Raw genomic sequence first — 21,183 nt, 5'->3', positions numbered from 1 at the left:
GTCCTACTATTATCTCCATCTTGCAATGAGTAACTGGGGCTGAGAGAGCTTAAATAATTTGTCGAGGGCAGAGTTAGAATTTAAAAATAGGACTGTGATACCAGAGCCTAAATTTGTATCAAATTTTCCATATTAGGACTAATTTTTTTAAAAAGCACCATACACTTAGATATAACACCAAAAGCACAAGCAACAATAGAAAAAATAAATTGGACATCATCAAAATTAAAAACTTTTATGCTTCAAAGAACACCATCAAGAAAGTGGAAAAATAACCCAAAGAATGGGAGAAAAAATTTGCAAATCATGTATCTGATAAGGAACTTGTATCTAGACTATATAAGGGACTTTTATAACTCAATAATAAAGAGACAACCCAATTTAGAAATGGGCAAAGGATCTGAATAGACATTTCTCCAAAGAACATATGCAAACACCCAAAAGCACGTGCAAGGATGCTCAACGTCTATAGCCACTAGGGAAATGCAAATCAAACCCACAGTGAGATACCATTTCACACTCACTAGGATGGCTATAATCAAAAGACAGGTAATAATAAGCATTGACAAAGATGTGGAGAAATTGGAACTCTCCTGCCCTGCTGATGGGGATGTAAAATGATGCAGCTGCTTTGGAAAACAGTCAGAAAGATCCTCAAAATATTCAACATAAAGTTACCATATGACTCAGCAATTCCACTCCCTGGTGTATGCCCAAGAGAAGTGAAAATGTATGTCCACACAAAAATCTGTACACAAATGTTCATAGTAGTGTTTTTATAATAAGCAAAACAGGAAAAACAACCCAAATATCTACTAACTGCTGAATGGATAAATTTATATTTCTACAAACAGAGTATTATTCAGCAACAAAAAAGAATGATGTACTGATACATGCTACAACATGGATGAAAACTGAAAACACTACACTAAATGAAGGAAGTCAGTCACAAAAGACCACATTGCTCCATTGAGATGAAATGTCCAGAATAGGCAAATCTATAGAGACAGAAGGTAGATGAGTAGTTGCCTAGGGCAGGGGACGGGGAAGGAATGAGGAATGCCTACTTATGGGTCTGGAGCTTCTTCTGGAGGTGATGAAAGTGTTCTAAAATTGTAGTGATAGCTACACGTTTTCAAAAACCATTGAATTGTATACTTTAAATGCGAAAATTGGTATGTGAATTATATCTCAATAAAGCTATTATTAAGACAAACAGTATACAGAAATCAACCATCAGTGTCAATTTTGGAAAGTTTTCCCAAACGTTATATTTTTCACCCCCAAAACTGGTGAAATACAAATTCTCATTACAGTGACTTGGACACTCTAAGTCCTTTCAAATATGTTAGCGCCTGGTGGCTACCGCAAGTGATTAAGACTCTGTGTATAGCCCATGAGAGGATCTAAGGATCGGTGACATGCAACATGAGTCATGTAAATTGTTTATTTTCTGGTCCCCAGAAGCAAGGCACTTAATTGCTGGAACTACTATGAATACAGAAAAAGCAATAACGGCAATAGTATTGTAAAGAACCTGAGGAATGCGTACCATTGGCATGGAAAGACCACTTCTAACAGCTACACCTAATCCATTCACATGACTTGGATTTCATAGACTCAAGCAATTGAGAAACAACGAGTAACATACAAAAACCTCCCACCCATCTTGAAAGGTAACAGAGAAGAAACAAAGCATTGTGATTTATAGCAAGGGCCCACGTACCTTAGAAAAGGAGCCTTGGAGTGTGGCTCCATGGTTTTAGTTCGATTTTCATTCTATCTGGGCATGAGGCCACTAATAAAACCCACTAAACTGATTGTAGCTGGAACAAATTGGCTAGAAATATGGGATGATTAACTGCCCCATAAAATTGTTGCATCCTATATGAGTTTTAGGAGCTCTTTACTAACAAAGATAGACAAGTGATATCACTGCTCTCTAATTTCTGATTTTTATTTCCATTGGCAATAAGAAATATATTTGAGACCAAGAAAATAAGGAAAAGGGGAAATGGATTGGCCTTCAGATCTTACGGCAGAAATGCCACAGGGTTACTGGCTGGCATTTGTAAAAGCTCACAGAGAGAAACTTGTGTGACTGTCAGAACCTCACAACAATTACTGTTATTTTAGACAATCGCATTCTCGAGAACAGAGCAGAGAGGCAATTTCAAGTATGCCCAGTAAGAGTTGAGAGGGAAAGAAGGAAAACAAGTTGTGCCTCTTCTCTCTAAAGTAGGAACAAAACATATGTCACATGAGTGATACAAGGATAACTCCCACATGACATATTGATTTAACATTGCTGGTATTTGTTTCCATAATTATCCCATTTATTTGATATTCTCTCCCTTTTTCTAGAATTCCGAATCCCTTATTGAAGCTCTTTGTTCACCTCATTTGTTCAGACACCATCACTAGGACCCAAAGTAAACACTCTCTAATGGGCTTCTCCATCATTCATAAATGAAACACCCATGTTCTTTCTGAGCTGTGGTTTTCATTCTGGAATTAACTCAACATCTGGAATCAAAGCTATTTGATTTTTCTCCGCTAAAGTGGTTCTCGCAGTGTGGAGAAGACGCTCCTCTCTTGGGAACAGAAATCCTCTGAGAAGCTCTGGGCTGCGGAGTCAGGGACCTGCTTGGTATGAGCCGCCATAGGCAAAGCACATGCTAGATTCTCATGACCTTCAACATCCAAATGATGTAATGACTCTCACTATGCGTACTTCACATATCACTACTTGCTTAAAAATATCACTACTTATTAAATCCTCTCTGACACCTGCTTACCAGTTACTGCCTTGAAGCAACCTTTCCAAAAATTAAAAAAAAAAAAAGCAGTGTAATTTCCCCCAACACAGTTTATTTGAGGATGTTTACTTATTCGTTTATTTTGCTTGATAGATAGAATGGTAAAATGGAGGTTGGAGGCGACCTTGGAAATGTTTTAAGATGAACATGAATAAAAACTAATACTCCAAGAGTAACTCTCTAACATGATGCACCAGGAAACAAAGTTGAAGATTCTTTTAAATCCAGTGGTGATGAAGTTGGTCTCAAGGGTTCTGCTTCGAATCGTCTAACTAGATAAATGATCAGTCAAACTCTAGAATTTTTGTCATTTATCTTATCCTTCTCTTCGCTGTAATTTGTTTACACTATCTGCTCTGTTACATTGTTACTCTACTGTTACTCATGATTATTTCTCAGAAGGATTCAAAGAGCAGCAAGGCATTGGATTGAGACTTCTCAACTGCAGATGGTTTCCCATCTTCAAACTATGTATGGAATTTGGTTATTGGTGGCATTTCAACCTTTTGTTTATCTTCCATTGTTATTATTCCGCCCTCTAGAAAATAAATCACAAACTACAGCATTTAAATATAAATTTAGCATCTTCTTTATCTCTGCCCCCTTTGGTGAGGGAGGGTGTATGTAGATATCTTGTATGACTCAGGATTTAAGTTTCAGATCCTGTTCCTGAGGTTATAGAGCAATACTAGTGCTATTTTTCATTTCCTTGATGCCTTGATATTACTGGGAGGGACACTGACAGTAAATCTCCTGAGAGACACAGGGGAGGAGAGCCAGAGTGACTGAACTCTCATTCACACCCACTGGGAATCCCAGAAAAAAAAGGAGCATGACAAGGCAGAGAATGGAGACAGCCATTGGTTCAACATCTACCAAGGAAATAAGACTACTGCAAGAGCCTTACTTTAAATCTCCTTCACTTAATCTTCACATTTTTTTTTCATATAAGCAACATATAGGTAAATAAAGTTCCACAAAATACCCTAAGTTGCTTTTTCCCCCCAATAGCAAAACACACAATAATGGATGATTGAATCATTAACTGATCCTAATAAGCAATTTGAGTTCAAAATAGTCATCTTTGCAATCAGGTCATTAAAAACAGAAATCATAAGACAAATCGTGATAGTTTAGTGAAAATCATTTTTATGGGCATTTAAGAATTATTGTGACCTGAAAATGTCATGATCTCTTGCTTCCATATGCACTTTAGGAAAATGAACTTTAAAGGCAACATCGAGCCAGATTGTCTTCCTTTTGAACTCTGCAGGAGCTCCCACTGGATGAAACCATTGCTAATAAGGTGGCTCTTAATTTTTAAAAGGATTCTCCTATTCCTATCACCTGGCACTGCATTTTTTTGTTTTGTATCAATATCAACTAAGTGCCAGGTCACACTGAAGAGAAATTAATAACTTTCTTGAAATAAAACCTGATCTCTAATTCCAGGAAACGTCAAATGCACTGAAAGAGTTTCATATAAATTATGTATGTGTGAGCCTCTCTGCATTCTAGGTTTAATTTTCCTCCCGTGTACTCCATTCTCTCCTGTGCTTCTTTCACCAGAGCCATGACCATGTATTGTCTGTTTATTTGTCTGCCAATCCCCCATGTCTCCAAGCACACGAGACTGCAAGTTCCACCGCAGCAAACATCTTATGGATCTTTTTTTTTTTACTGCTCTATCCCCTGCACCTACCATAGAGCATGGCACATAATTGTCACTCAATTATTTTTAAAATTGTTAAATTAGTATTATCACATTATCCATTGTTTGCTGGTTTATTTCCCTCATAAGACTAACTCCTTGAGGACAATGTAGGTGTAATATAAATCTTTACGTCTCCATTGTCTTGTCCAGAGCCTGGGATACTATAAAAACTTAACAAATTAATGTGTTAACTAATTAATTACCCAAACACGGTATGTTTATAGCCCATGTGAGGACACTGATATGATTGCAAATAGGTGTTGTTCAGCTAGTAGTCCTGGTCAAATGTATTAAAAGCTAAAAACAAAATCAAAACATTTTTTCAAGTCTATGGTAAATGCAATGCAAATGCGAGAGTGTCTACACTTGTTCAGAGACCATTCTTTAACAACATTTCTGCTCCTTTTCTGAGTCATAACCTAAAGTCGATAATTCTAAAACTTCCAGCCAAGATTATTAAATTCTCCTCAATAAAATGTTTTCATATTTAACACCCTTCATTACCAAAACATTCTTCCCACTGTCTGACCTTTGTTTTATTTACTCTTAGTGGAGATGTACCAAAATTTCATAAATGGAAAGTCATTCTTCAGTCTACTCAAGAGCAAAATAAAAGGTCCCTTTTATTTTGATCCTCCTTGACAAGTCCCATATCATGTCACTTGACATCCTCTGCATTGTCTCCACGTTATTTATGTACACTATAGATGAAGTACATAGCTTTTGAAAGGTTTCATAAATTAGTGTAATCTCTTACATGTATTATACTTTACAGTTTCAAATTTCTTCTATAACTCACTCTGCTCCTGAACACTGTTACTATTAAGAGTTGACTTGTAGTCTCCCAAAAGAAGATATGTTTGAATCCTAACTCCCACTACCTCAGAATGTGACCTTATTTGTCATAGGATCTTTACAGAGGTGATCAAGTTAAAATGAGTTCACTAGAGTGGGCTCTAGCCCAATAGGACTGGTGTCCTTATAAAAAAAAAGAAAGAAATATGGGCACAGAAACAGGAAGAATGCCATATGAAGATGAAGGTAGAGATCAAGGTCAGGCCTCTGCAAGTCAAAGGATGCCAAAGAGTGCCAGCAAATCACCGGAAGCTGGGGAAGAGGCATGGAAAACATTCTCCCTCACAGCCTCAGAAGAAACCAAACTGGCCAACATGTTGATCTTGGATTTCTAGGCTTCAGAACTGTGAGACAATAAATTTCTGTTGTTTAAGCCACTCAGTTTTTGGTACTTTGTCATAGCTGCTCCAGCAAACTAATAGACTGGCCCTAAGCAACAGGGAAATTCCATGTTAGGACAATGCACAGAGAGGGGCAAATGAACAAAGGTGATACTCTGAGTATTTAAGTTTAAAAGTTGGAGATGAAAACCTATGGCAAAGCAAAGGCTGCATGTGGAATTGGGCAGAGGCATTTGTGATAATGTGATCTCCATAATTCAGAGAAGGCACTGGATTGAGTCCACAGAAGGGGAGGCTTAAATTTAGAGAGGAGACGCACTTTCTTGGACCCTGGGGGTAAAGATGAAAAAGCATTAATTATAATAATCATGCTGATAATAGTGTTTACCATTTATTAAAGAGCTACTCTGTGTGACATTGTTTGCTGTCACTTAATGCTTGCAAAGTGCCTATATAGAGTATAATGGTTAATTTTATGTGTTATCTTAGAGGGTGTTTTTGGATGAGATTTACATTTAAATTGGTGAGCTTTGGTTAAAGCAGATTGCTCTACAGCAGATGTGGGTGGACCTTATACAATCAGTTGAAGACCTGAACAGAACCAAAAGGCTGGCCTCCCCAAGCAAGAGAGAATTCTCCAGTAGACTGCCTTCAGAATCAAACTGGAACATTGGCTCTCTTGAGTCTCCAGTCTGCCAGCTTACCCTGTGGATTTTGGACTTGCCAGCCTTCATAATCACATGAACCAATTCCTTATAATAAACCCATAGACACAGACATAGAGATAGAGAGATAGACATAGATATAGATCTCCTATTGGTTCTGTTTCTCTGAAGAACCCTAAATAATTAACAGATTAAGCACTCAATGAATGTTAGATAGCATCATAATGCCTGACCCGTGTTAAGATGAGGATAACTCATTGTACTGATCAGCATAACATCATCATCAGAGGTTAAGTAAATTGCCCAAGATCATATTGTTAATAAGTCATAGAGGTACTTATGACTCTGATTCCAAAGTACATCCTTCCTCCACTATATATTGCTACCTAAGAGTTGACAATAAGGATAGAGACAAAGATTTAGAATGTGAGATCATTTTCTAAGAGTGTAGAATGGGCGAAATAAGGAACTCAAGGGAAGTTGAAGAACAAGCAACATGCGGGAAAAACTAGTTCAACAGTTTTCAAACTTTGGGCCCCAACACCTACTGTTCCCCAGAGATAATTCAGGGAGTTCATCAATTTTTGATTTGAAATGTCAATATTTTTAAGGATGTTTTACTACTTTAAAAATAGGAATAAAAAACATCACACATTCTCAAACGTGTTATATGAAAATTTTAGCACACTGGATTCATCCAAATATTATCCTGGATTGCCAGGCTAACTCATTTAGTGTCCACTATGTGAGAAAGCTTCCCCTGACATCTTTTTGCACATAAACATATTACAATCTGCCATTGGTTATTTCCACACTGCACAAGTGGGTACATCACTACAGACACATGTGAACCAAGCTCAGTTAACAGCCCACCATTTCTCTGGCATACCTGCTCGGACAAAGTATCATCCCAGCATAACAGAGTTGTGTAATTCCCAGGAAATAACAAGCCACCTACGATATTATCATGGTTTTACAATACTTTACCATGCTTACTCAACAATAAGGTGACATCGATTATAAGACACCATCAATTTAATAACAGTCTTTCCAAAAAGAAATGCATTAAATAGACACAGTTTTTTAAAGAAATGTTCAATATTATATTCTTATTCACACCATTACCTACCACTTTCTTCTTCAGTATCATAATTAAAATTTTCTTCTAAGCCTTCTTTACATTCAGATCAAAAATATTCTCCTGAATCACTCTTAGCTACTGAGTGATATGAATATCAATCGCAGCTAGGAATAAGGTTACAGTGACAAGATGCATTCATAACAGCTTCACCTGTAGGACATGCAGTATAATTTCAAAGCATAGTGAAGTGCTGAGCTTGGTCAACTTCTACTTTAATTACAGTGCTTGGTATGCCAGACAAACCAGACTAGATATTAACTGTTTCTTTCAAAACTAGATCACAGAGTAATCTTCCTCAAGAAATTTCAAGCAAGAAACTAAATTTAAGTTAAAAGTCAACCTTGTGGGGTGCAACCAATGCAAATAACTCAACTGAGGTCACAGGAATACATACCTCCTATGTATCATTAATTTCCCATATTACAGTTTATTCCTGGGCCTGATGACTGACAAGTTTCTTTTGACATCAATTATAAGAGGCATCTCCATTTCAGAAACCTAACATTGTGAAGACTGCAAGAAGGTAGGGCCAAGAAAATTGCACATAAATGTTATATAATCATTTCAGCCCTTATTTTGGGGCAGCAGGTTAACTGTACCTTTGTATTTATGGAAGAGTTATTGTCTTTTTTAATCACTTTTATTTGTATATATTGCAGTTCCATGGTAGATTTCATTGGGAAATTGGGATTCACTGATAAAAGTATTGTTTTTAAAAATTTGTAAAAATCAATGCACTAGGAAGATCCAAGATATATATACATATATACGAAGTGTTAAACATCAAGTCGAAGAACCATCTGCCAGGTGACTGCCTCTTCCTTCAGCCCCAAGAAACAGAATAAGAGTAAACATAGAGAAACAGATGACACACATGATGAACATCTAGGGACTGGTGATCACAGTGGGACACCAAAGAGGGTGGGACACCAAAGAGGGTGGGCAGTGGTAAGAGAAACACAGAAGTGATTGGACCTGGAACGCAGCTGAGGGTGTGAAGTCGGTAAGATAAGAAGAGAGCATGCAAAAAGTCAACAGAAAGCCTGGCTCAGTAGGTTTTAGGAGGTGGAAAATGACAAGAAGTTGGATTTGGAAAATGTAAGAAATGAAGGGTGATGACCAGTACCTGGATAGAACAAATCAGGATAAGAAGTGCAGTCTGAGTCAAGTTTTGTGTGACTGAGCTGTTTCTATGTGACAATGTTTGGCTACTGGCCTGCTCTGGCTGACCACATCTTTCACTCTTCAACTAGACATTTAGAATTTTAAAGACCTCATTAACCTAAGACAATGCCCCTCCCCTCTCTCCATCCTCTCCACTTCATCCCTCCCCCCGACGTAGCTTGTCACATGGACCTATGCAAAACAACAATGGGAGGGTGTTTCTGGCACTTCCAAGAAGAACTGAGTCTAATACCTTATTTAAATAACATTATTTATAATGTGTGTATCAAAAAATAATAAATTTCAGAGAGAAGAAAATTAAGAAAATCTATATACAAAATTAAGTGAAATAACGTAATTCACCAATTCCATTCTAGGTTTTTGGATAGTATGATGTACTAGTTAAGAGTGGCATTCTGGATTTAGATCAAAGTTCACATCTTGACTTCACAGTAATTAGCTAGGTGACTTTGTATAAAGTATTTAAACTTTCTAAACCACAAATTTCTTACATGCAGAATCTATCTAAAATTGTTTGAATAATTCACTGAGATAATATGTATAATTCCTGGTACATGGAAAGTGCTTAGTAAATGTTAGGTGGTGGTGGAAGACAAAACTGCAGATTTCAAGAACTACTTAGGAAATTTTGAATTCTGTGGCAAGTTGAACTATACCTTTATAACTATTGTTAATTTACTGAAAAATGGTGAACTTTCAAAATTCCCTTCCTTGGAGCTTAAGGTTGAAAAAAAAGGATGTTAGAAGACAGAAGATTAATAGAGCTGGGAGAAGATGGGATCACCTCCATATTCCACATTTTAGATTATGTAGTAAAATCTTGTTTTCTGTCCTCAAATCTGTAGTCTTCCAATCTTTTATTGAGATTAAGAAGCACTAATTGGGCCATTTAAACCCATTTTCTGGAGATTGACCTAACGGTTCTCAGATTTAAGTAGGCAAGAAGAATCACTTGGAATGTAAAAAAAAAAAAAAAAAAAAGATTGTAGTTGCCCTCTCCCAGAGATTCTGATTTAGTAGGTATGGAGCAGGATCTAGGAATCTGAGTATTTAATGTGATATATATATATATATATTTACAGCAGGTAATATATATATTTAAAAAGTATATTAAATATATATTTACATGTTTAAAATATATAAATCCTTTTAATTTAATAATTAAGATAGATAGAAGTATATTTACAGAAGGTTGTTGGTAGACCACAATTTGAGAAGCACTTCTCTAAAGCTATAGAAAATACTGTGAATTAGGAAGTAAGAGCTCCTAATTTTAAGAGCATAAGTGTTTACCTAATGAATTTCTCTACCCTGTTTCTAGCTAGATTTCCCTTTCAATAGAGTAACTAAACTTTGATCAAATTTTCATTAACAGCAGATTTGGTGGCTCATTATTTTTTTAATAACAATTCATACATGTCTACTAATCCCAGAACCTGACTCTACTCTGCAGTAACAGTGGCTGGAGTGACTGAATATAACTCAGGAGAGACAAGAGTTGTGTTGCTATCTTTGGCAGCAGCAGAAACAATCGAATTGACAAAACATTGTATGAGTTCAAAAAGGCTGCCAAGTTCCCAAGTTAACACCTCAGTGGATCCAAAGGCTGTCTTCAAGGACTAAATCCAATATACATTTCTAAATGTAATGATCTTATGCTTACATTTAATGGGAAGTATTTTTAAACTTTTTAAAAATACATCAAGCAATTTTTGCTGTCAAGGAATTACATTGTTGACTTTAGAAAAGTTTATTTTATTATGTGAGATGACCTTTATTCAGTCAATTTTGTAAATCAATAAAAAATTTAGGTCCCCTTCATTAAACAGAGTAAGAGAAAAATCTATAGAAGTTTATGATGGCCTTTGTGCTCCAAAGAGAAAAATTGTATCACTAAAAATATTACGTAAAAGAAGAATAATTAGAATGTATAATAAGTTTTGATATGTGTTCCAAGTCTTCAAACTACTATATCCCTGGGACATATCAGGGACTCAATATTTATGCTGAATAAACACATGCATGTGTGCATGAATGAATGAATAAAAATCACATTTGTATTTCAAAATTACTACTTTTATATTAATGAGTTCATTTTATAGTGATCGTCTTTCCAGCTAATAAGATTACAACGCATAAAAACTTAGCTCTGATGTTACTGGAACGGCTACTGTTAAGCTTTAATTTCATCAGTTTTATAAACTCTTATAGTGAATAATTTTTTTGGATCTCATTGTAATTATATATTTTATGCTCTGAATTAACTGATTTAGGTAAATACCTAATGTCTAACTGTGTTAATGATGCTGGTCCTAGTTCACTCCATAGTCAAATTAATCCATGAAGGATTTATTTGCTTTGTGCACTTCTGTTCACAGTGCATATATACAAGCTATACATTGACTTTTATGGATAGAAGAGAGTAACCTTATTAGGTATCAAGTAAAAACGGGTAGAAAAGAGGCTAATATGAGTTTTTAGAAGCCAACCCTATCTTTGAGCTGAACGGTAGAAGTTCTTTTGGTAATAAGTATTTGGTCAGCCTTCTTATTATTTTGTTGAAAAAAATGTATTCAGAAGTCCAAGACTAAAATGAATTAAAGGTCCTTTTTTTTGAAAGACTAAATTGTGGTACATATGTTTACAAGGAAAATTTGGGAATAATCATTTTGATAATCTGGTTTAAAATTAAACTGTCAGGTACCCTGAATACTCACATGAGATTTGAAGGGAAATATATTTCAGGGGGAAAAGGCTATCTATTGTAAAGTTGGCTATCACTGATCTTCTGAAGACAAATAACAGTGTACTAACTTAAGCTGGAATTTTCCTAGAAAGTTCCATGAACTATACAAGAAAGCAAAAGAAACAGATTTTCCTATTTTATGTTATACTTTGGAACACATGGATTTGGTAAAACAACTAATATTTTTATTCAAAATTAGACAGTTTATCTTCAGAACACCAAACGGAAAGTTTTTAAAATTCCTTATTTATAAGTAAATGTTTACATTGCCATCAAAAATTAAATTTTAAAAGCATAGCCATAAACTGAAATAGTCAAGTTTTATTCAAGTCAACAAGCATATTTGAAGGGCCTACTATGCACCCAGGAGTCAGACAGGTGCTGGATACCAAAAGATGGATAAGATAGAGCCTCTGCCCCGAAGGACGCATCAAAAGATGCATATGCAAAAAAGAAGTAAAGAAGAAATAGTCAATAAATTCCTATAAGACAAAAGTATTCTGAGAAATTATCTAATATCTGTTAAGCTACTATTTTCCACTTCTTCTGAAATGTCCATTTTGCATGTCTAAGTGTTTCACTTCCTTTTAAAATTACTCAATTACTAAATACAATAATGTTAATTACATAGGAGCCTTGAAAATTTTTTCTAGATCTTTATTTAGAACTAAGTAACTTTAAAGCTGTATATTTTCAAGCTTATTGCAATAAAATTTTTAAAAAAGAAGACTATTTTGTGACGTGAAAATTATATGAAATTCAAATTTCAGTGCCCATAAATAAAGTTTTATTGGAACACAGCCATGCCCATTTGTTTGCATATTGTCTATGGCTGCTTTCGGACAATGACAGAGACCACATGGCCCACAATGTGGAAAATATCTACTACCTGGCCCTTTACAGAAAAAGTTTGCCGATCCCTGACCTAAAGTATAGCAATGGATTTTGGTTGAAAAAGTAAAGCTTTGTTGTAGTTGCTTTATTTTCTGAAGTTCATAGAAACGTTTAAAATAAATAAAATGTTCAAAGAGAGCTTCCTATATAGTTTCTCCAATATGCTGCCTCTAGAACTAGGATTGCTAATCCCAGCCAGCAGATCCCAGGCTTTAGAAGCTAATCCCAGGGCTTTGTTTCCTTGTTGCTCCCATAACCAATACTGGGCTCCAAGGTCTGGCCCTTGAATCGCCCACAAACACAGCTGCCAGTGTCTCTAAGATTCTGCCTATTAAGTTTAATTTTCACATATTGGTCTGACTGGTACCAGATGAAACTCTTGGGTCCCGTTTTGAAGCTAAGAACTTCACTAGGTGGGTGTGAAGTTGGGTAGAAGGTGGCTGCACCTCGGCAGGTGGTACTAAGAAGGAAAGCTCTCTGTTTTAACATAAAACAATGATACATAATCTTTTCAAGAATAATGAGAATCCTTTTTTAACACACACAAAAATATTTCATGATACTAAGGAGCTGTGTTCTTATCTACTCAATCACTGCAGACAAAACCTGAAGCCCCAGCAGGTTTTCATACCTCCTTGAATGTCTATGATCATAAAAATCAGATGTGTAAAAACCACTGTTTAAAGGAGTGAAGTTATAGTGGGGTGGGGGCACTTCAGACCAGTTGATGGGTTTGCGGGGGAGGGTAGTAGGAGGGTTCTAAGTAGAATTTAACCAGTGCTGTCCCTAGAATATAGCTGCTTGTTCCTGACAGAATCTCAGGTGACTGTACCACAATGAAGCCAAACAAGTGGGCACTTGAAATTCTTCCTCGATACCACCCTGGACGTGACTGCACAGTGTGAGAGAAGTATTCATAATTCTGACTATCACCTCAGACATCTTGATATCTCTTACCTAAAGCTCTAAATCACTTTAATATATTTTCAAGTAACCATATTACCTGGCCTTGAGCCATATGAATGATTTTCTTTTTTATTTTAAAGGGAAGCAAAGGGTTTGCATAGGCCTCCACCCCGACCCCAAGCCTTCTTCTCCAGTTGAATCTCCTCACTCAGCAAGCTTCACTGTCATCCACCCTGTTACCCAAGTCAGCAAATCTAGACACTGTCCTTGATGCTTCTCTCTCCTTCACCTTCCACATCTACTCAGTTACCAAACCTGCTGATTTTACCTCCTAAATGTTTCAAATCCATCTCTTTCACTCTATCACTACTGCCACTCAGTTCATCATTTCTTTTGTGAAACTGCAACAGCTTTGAACTGGTCATGTCACTCCCCTGCTTGAAATCCATGGCTTCCAATACGATAAAGCCCAAACAAAGCTCACCAAGCCCCTTACAATCTGGCCTTTGCTAGAGTTTCAGACCCATCTCCCACAAATCTCTGTCACACATCTTATGCTCCAGTCACAGGGAACTTCTCTGAATTCTTTGAAGGTGCCATGCTCACTCTTGCTACCAGTCCTTACAAACAGTGTGCCGCTCCTGTGTTTAAATTTTTCCTAACTCATCCCCACCCTATTTGTCTGGATATTCTCCTTTAGGTGTCAACTCAAGAGTCACCCCTCTAGCAAGCCTTCCTTAACCAGCCTTAGATTGGATTCGACGCCCCGTGGAGTGTTTCTATAAACCCTCGAGACTCTGGGTTTCAGAGAATTCATTCCATGAAGGCAGCAGCAATTTCTTTCTTGTCCACCTCAATCTTCTTAACACCTTCCATGGAATACAGACGGTGGTGAATAAATGAGTTAGGACATCCTCCAAGCTGCTCTGAATTATGACCTACAAAGGAAGTACTGCTCTGACTCAGCTCCTCGAAGCAACCTATGCAAGAATTCTCTGATTACATCAGAGTAAAGCCCAGTTCCACAGGTGAGAATCCTAACGATAAGGACTTAGCAGAAATCTTCAAATCATTTGTTTACTCCGTGAGGAAGGAATTAGCAAGCAGGCTTTCCCTCAAAGGCTATGGCCTGGCCATTAAGGGACACACGAAAACTCTGATGGAATAATTGTTCTAAGTATTAAAAATCTGTCCGTAGTCCTGCTTGCTTTGATCCCTTTTTATTAGGACGATGCTGCATTACAGGACTGTTGAATGTCATCAATCTACAATATCCATAAGTCTCTAGGGTTGACTGCCATGGAATCATCATCATCACGAAGAAATATTTATTAAACCATTATGTGCAGGAGTCTTGAAATGGTCTGAATACTATACTAAACAAGTCATAAAACTAAAGGCCCTGACATCCAGGGCCTTACAATTCGCAATAGTCGATGTTAAAAGACAGTAATAAGCTAATGGAGCAGCACAGAGAATAGCCAACTTGAAAAGCCTTGTGACTTGCATACAGCTGTGAAAATCAGATCCGAGCTCCATAAGAATATATTCATTCTCTGCACAAGCAATCTGAATTTTTACAGGTTTCTTGCTCAAAGAAGCCTAAGCTCTTTGCTGACACAAAGCTCAATAGTAAAGCCACTTTGTAATGCTAATTTCATTCTCAAACAACCATAAAGTAAATTCTTAGGAACTGAAGAGATGCACCTGAAATAGTAATGATCTGCTCTGGGATAATGCACTTAACATATTTACAAATTAAACCTTCAGTCAGGGTCCCCAAACAACCAGATCTCTATCACGATCTGTTGTCCTCTTGACCTCATTGCACGGCAGGGATTTTGCTCCGGGGAAGTGTCCTACACAGATGCGTCAGGAATCAGTGGAATCAAAACTGCCAAAATTGCTGCTGAGTCAGACGTGTTTTTAAAGTTTTGACAAACAACATACAGCTGCATGCTAAATGGTTAACACCCTCCCCAGATGGTTTTGCAATCCTATGCTTATATTGTAGCTCTATCACACTGAAATTACATGCTCCCGTGAAACACTAACAATAATACATTTTATAACGGTGCTCATTTAGGGGCCTTTTAAACAAGTTTCAACATTTATGCATTGAATATTATAATACTAAGTCTTACTTCCGCCCACAAAACATAAATGGAAAACCATGATTTCCCTAGTGTATCAGTTGGCTCTGAGGGATATTTTGATTTTCACATCAAACATAAAATATTGATGAAGCAATTAAGAAAAATAGATTCCACTTCTCTCCTTAGCAAGGAATAGCATATTAAAGCTATACCATATGCTATGTGTTATAAGTATATAAGAATACTCCTAGAGATTCAAGTGATAATAATTTGAACTAGTATATAAAAACTATTGGAATACACTTCAAATCCAAGGAGAAATTTTTGTGTATGTGTGAGGAAGACTGGCCCTGAGCTAACATCTGTTGCCAATTGTCCTCTTTTTGCTGAGGAAGATTGGCCCTGACCTAAAATCTGTGCCTATCTTCCTCTCTTTTCTATGTGGGATGCCTCCACAGCATGGCTTGATGAGCAGTGCCTAGGTCCGCACCTGGGATCCAAACCTGTGAACCCTGGGCCACCAAAGCAGAGCGTGAGAACTTAACCACTATGCCGCCTGGCTGGCCCCCCAAGGAGGAATTTTTTAAACTTGCAAAATTAACTAAAATAAACTTAATTATATATACATATATTTTATATATTAAAATAGTTATAATTACAATTTGAGTCATATTGTGCAAAGGAGGTACTTTTAGAACTCTGCAAGTTAAACCAATCAAAATTGACACATATCCCAAGTTGAAAAATCTGAACAGTATCATAACAAAACATGATCAGCAAAAGGCAGATGGATAGAAAGGAATATTAAGGGACTGGTGTAGGGAGTCAACATTTGTCGGTGTTCAGGCAACACTGTCCAAGAGATGGGTCCCTGTCCCAAAAGAGGCCTCCTCCAATTCCTACAGGAGACAAAGCCAAGAGAGAGCATGGAAATCCTGAGCTGTCCTCACTGTCCTCATCTGCCCATTGACTGACTAAATGGACTCATGGTATTCAGGAACCCTCGGCAGCTGTACATCTCAGTATGAAATGTGCATCTCATATTCACCGTTTGTTTTATGCATCTATTTCTTTTGCTTTGGATAGTCTAAGCCTTGTCTGAGAGAAAAATCTGAGATAATGCATGGGTATTGATCAAGACGGGACTAGACCCTTGTTTGAATAGTCAACTGGTCTCCCTTGGCAACATTTCTATGAACATCTCCAACGAACTGCAAGACTATTTATGACTCTGCCATAATTTTAGATTTCCTCATGCTTTGCAAACATGTAAATAAAATGTAAACATAAAATCATTTTGATGGATTTTTTTACAATATGCCATAATTTATACAACCAAATAAGCGTGGCCCTCTCCAAAATTGTCACCTTTACGGGTCTTTCATTATATACTTATTGTAATCATGCTTCTGTTACTCAAAGCACTTATGTTTCTCTTCATTAGGAAATGTGCAATAAAGTTTAATGTGCAATAAACTTTAAAGCTTGCAATACATTTTTTTGAATGATAATACCTAAATCTTAAGTAGTATTTGGCTGTTAACAAAGCAAATTATGATGAAAAATCTTTACGCTTTCAGGGTGGATTTGATTTTGAGATATAGTCAAAACTCATCTAGAAGCAAGTCCAACTGATCAGTCTGGGTAATATGACCTTTAATCTAAAGCAAGCTATAACTATAAAATAATGGCTATAAAGTACTGAAGCTACTATATATTTATGAGAAGAAATTTATATACTGTTTTTAAAGATAATTCCATAACAAGAATTCAAAAATATTTTGATCAAAGGCAGAATGTTTAGAATAAGAGTTTGGTTTTCATTGGTAGCTATTTTGATCCACCACACCCATTCTGATATATCAAATCTGGCAAATTTATTTAAAAATCTCTCATTACTTTGTTTTTAATAATTACAAAAGTATGTTAAATTATCTTATTATTAACCTGAGACTTACAATATGCAATTCTTTGCTGAATTTCCATCTTAGATCCTAACATTATTTACTCTTTGGTCTTACTTGGGACTTATCTGTAGAGTTGGTTGAGAGCTCCTATATCCAGTCTTATAAGAGATCTGTGGCACTGTACCCTTGGATTCTGCGGGGCTCTGACAATTTCTCAAGTATAGATCTAGACTTCTGTTATGGATACCATGACCAAAATTCAAGCTGTGTCATGTGATGCATGGTTTGATACACAATCTAACTAAATAGAATATGGAAAATTCAGGGCATGAGAGAAAAGAGAGAAAACAAACTGAATAACTATCTTAAAAGTTATCAGAAAATGTAAACTTTGGGGGGCTGGCCTGGGTGCATAGTGGTTAAGTTTGCACACTCCACTTTGGCAGCTCGGGGTTCACAGGTTCGGATCCCGGGCATGGACTTACATCGCTCATCAAGCCGTGCTGTGGCAGTGTCCCACATACAAATTAGAGGAAGATGGGCACAGATGTTAGCTCAGGGACAATCTTCCTCACGAAAAAAAAAAAAGAAAAGAAAATGTAAACTTGGAAAATTGCTCAAAAATGAAAAACATCATCTCTGTTGGTAAACATTTATAAATCACTGTCACTGTATATGAATCATAAATTCTATGCAAATATATCACCTCTAGTTCAAAAACATCTTCCTATTTCATAAAAGCTTTAAGTTAATCTACTTGTTTTCTATGATATTCATAAACTATTTTAAATTTTGTGTTAAAATTCTTTTTTAGATTATGTTTATTAAAATACATATATAAGCATTACGACACTTCAGATTTTGTACTTGATGTGAAACTCATGCAAAATTAAGAAAGTACTTAAATTTTTCCCAAATTTTATTAACTTTTCCAATAACAAAACCTAAATAATGAAAGAGATATTTAATATAATCCATAACCCAGACCATAATAGCTTTATTTTTTTATGACTCTGAGACTGAAGGGATCATATTCAGAATGTTAAATTCTAAGGCATTTAACAACACATGATATAAGCATACGACTTTTTTCCTATACATCTAGTAAGGCCATGTTAGATGAGATTTTACCTAAACTAAATTCTCAACCAGGCCCATTCATTGCATATACAGACTGAAAGTCACGAATTATATTCAACAAAGATGAACTGATTATCTTATATAAACAAGGTATGTGGTATTGTAAAGAATGTAAAAGTATGGTAATTAATAATAATAATAATAATAACAGCCAACATTTACTGGGCCAAACACTTTACATGCATTATTCTCAACAGATTAACCCCTATGACATAGGTCCTATTAGTCTCCAAGTTTTAAAGGTCAAGTCACACAAACACAGAAATGTTAAGGGACTTGCCTCAGGTCACACAGCTACTAAGTAGCAGATCTGGGATTTGAATCAAAAGAATCCAAATCCAAAATCTAACACCCTTGATCCCTAAGCAGTACTGTCTAATTCAACCCAGAAAATAAATTTCTTATCCTTTCAGAATTGCAACCCAGAAGGAAGTTTATAATCACTGATACTTTAGGTCATTGTCAGTTCCTATAAATAGTAGGAACTTAACTTTTTTAAATATACCTATTCTTAGAGCAACTTGTTATGAAATAGTTTGGAGAAGAGGAATGAGTATGCTCTTAACAAATCTAGTAGCCACTATAATACATTTTTTTTTTTTTTTTTACAAATCAACCTGAGAGCATTTTTTAAACTATACTAAAATTTATAAGGGGATCTGTTTAAAAAAAAACTTTAATAGATCAACAATGATCTAATTTAAATCAACAATGAGCTCATTGAAAGTTCCTTAGTACTTAGTACTTAGAAGTAGCCATGGGATATTCATTCTTCTGAAAACTGCATTTTTACACTGACTGGCATTTAGGTTCCTCAAAGTGCTCTACTAAAAAGTCTACAATTTATGCCAGTTAGCATTCTGATTTGGTAAGTAGTAGGAAAATAGATCAACAGATAATCCAATTTTTATAGATGGAGTAACAAAAGGTGCTAAAAACATCAACACAAAAGATTAATTCCAAAGAGTAAAGTCCTTCTCTCTCATCCACAGGGAGGAGCTCTCCTTCAACGGTCAATGGCCTCTCCTTAGCACCTAAGTCCCAGGCTTATTGCTCATGCAGGGAATAAAACATAGAAAGATGTGAAAGCCGAGTACCTTCTCAACACACACATATGGGCATATTTATAATATATTTGGCTTTTCTGATACCTTAAGTATGCTGATTCATTGGATAATTATGAGTCAAGCAATATCCCATGGGAGAGCTGTACCTATTCATTCATTCATACAAGTTTAACAGGAACAAAGCAGATATAGTATCCAAAGAAGACTTCAAATATGAAATGCTACATCTAATTACACTTTGCCTAAGACTCTGAACTTAGACTCTATTTTTAAAAATCTCATTAGATGAAGTTTGCAAGCTTTTATGGCTTATCGCATGCAAAATAGGATGAGTACAATTTATTAAATGTCAATTGGATATAACTTGAGTCTATTCCCATGGCTTCACATTTCCATGATAATTCTGACCCCTCTTTTAAAATTTATAGCTCGTAAATTGGCTTTTTTTTTAAGATAGATATTTCAAAACATTTGCTTTCATTCTTAAAAGGAAGAATAATGGAATTGCGGCAAATGCTTGTTCGATTTACTGAGTATCATAACAATAAAAACTTTACTTAAGCACATATTACTCGCTTCACCCCTCTCCCCTTAAAAAGTTCAAAATTCAGTCAACAAATGTTTCCTGAGCACCTACTACAGGCAGGCATGGCATTGTTGTCTGTGTGCCAAGAAGACATCTGAGTTTCCAAGGCAGGAAGGGGGAAAACAAGTAACCAAACTTAAGTATTTGCTATTAACAAGTTTATAATTCATAAATTTCTTAGAAAAATCTAAAACAACAATGCACAGTAGCACACTTGGGTCTTGAGAGCCTGACTTTCAGTTGCAAGTAGTTAAGACTTCAATATTAAGCTAAGGCTCTCTACCCAAACAATGGGCTTCAGTTTATTCTTTTATCTCTTCTTAATGTTTTCTATTTTATTCCACAAAATCCACGTTCTCTTCCACAACAACGAATGATAGCGCATCTTTTTAAAAACTATTCCTCTTTCCCCAGAATCCAGCCTATACACGCCCTCCTCTTTCACGGGCACGTGTCCTTCCGAAGCTCGGCTGGACACCCTCTCACCTGAAAAAAAGTTTGGAGATGACGCTGGCCTTTTCCAGAGGCGACCTCTGCATGGTCTCTGGGGGCGCCGGGATCCCTCCGGGGCAGGCTGGGCTTGCGCTCCTAATGCCAAACGCCCTACTCTCCTCGGTGCCTGCTGCTCGCCCCTTTTTCTTTGACCTGCTGTGATGTCATTTGCTTCCAACTCCCCAACCCACCCTACCCCACACACCTCCCGTTTCCTCTTGCTCCTTCCCCCGCCCCCACTGCCCAGGTTAAAAGCCGGCGCTGCCTGGTCCGGCCCTAAACTTGCTCTAGCGGCTTTCTCCACCCCCTCCGCACCCCCACCGCTCCTTCCTTCTCGCCTCCTTCCCTCCCTCGCCGCCCCGCGCCTCCCTTTCCCGATTCTGACTCCCAGCCTTCCTCCCGCGCGCGCGCTCCTTGCAGGTCCGCGTCCCTACCGTCCAGCCCCAGCCCAGCCCGCAGGTGGGGGACAGTCGCGGCCGCTCTCCAGGTCCAGTCTCCGACGCTCGAGGACCGACAGAGCCAGCGGCAGGAGCAGAACCAGCCCCCCGGGGAAGCTCCTGGACCCTCCCACACGCCAGGTTCTGCCGAACCGGGTAGTCACCGCTGCCAACTTCTCCGAGCCTTCTTCC

At 37.0% G+C, this 21,183-nt stretch overlaps 1 protein-coding gene across 1 annotated transcript in view; it reads right to left on the bottom strand.

Annotated features, from left to right (window-relative positions):
• The window catches only part of CFTR (CF transmembrane conductance regulator), a 168,865-nt gene extending 148,223 nt beyond the window's left edge, over positions 1-20,642 (bottom strand). The window contains exon 1 of the mRNA XM_058528911.1: positions 20,549-20,642. Within this exon, the coding sequence (XP_058384894.1) occupies positions 20,549-20,601 (53 nt within the window). The 5' untranslated portion in view covers positions 20,602-20,642. The remainder of the gene's footprint in view (positions 1-20,548) is intronic.
• Between the last annotated feature and the right edge of the window lie 541 nt (positions 20,643-21,183).

This window comes from Diceros bicornis, chromosome 3, assembly GCF_020826845.1.
Source record: "Diceros bicornis minor isolate mBicDic1 chromosome 3, mDicBic1.mat.cur, whole genome shotgun sequence".
NCBI classification, from domain to species: Eukaryota; Metazoa; Chordata; class Mammalia; order Perissodactyla; family Rhinocerotidae; genus Diceros; species Diceros bicornis.
Note: the sequence above shows the minus strand (reverse complement) of the source record. Positions and strands in the feature narration are given on the sequence as shown.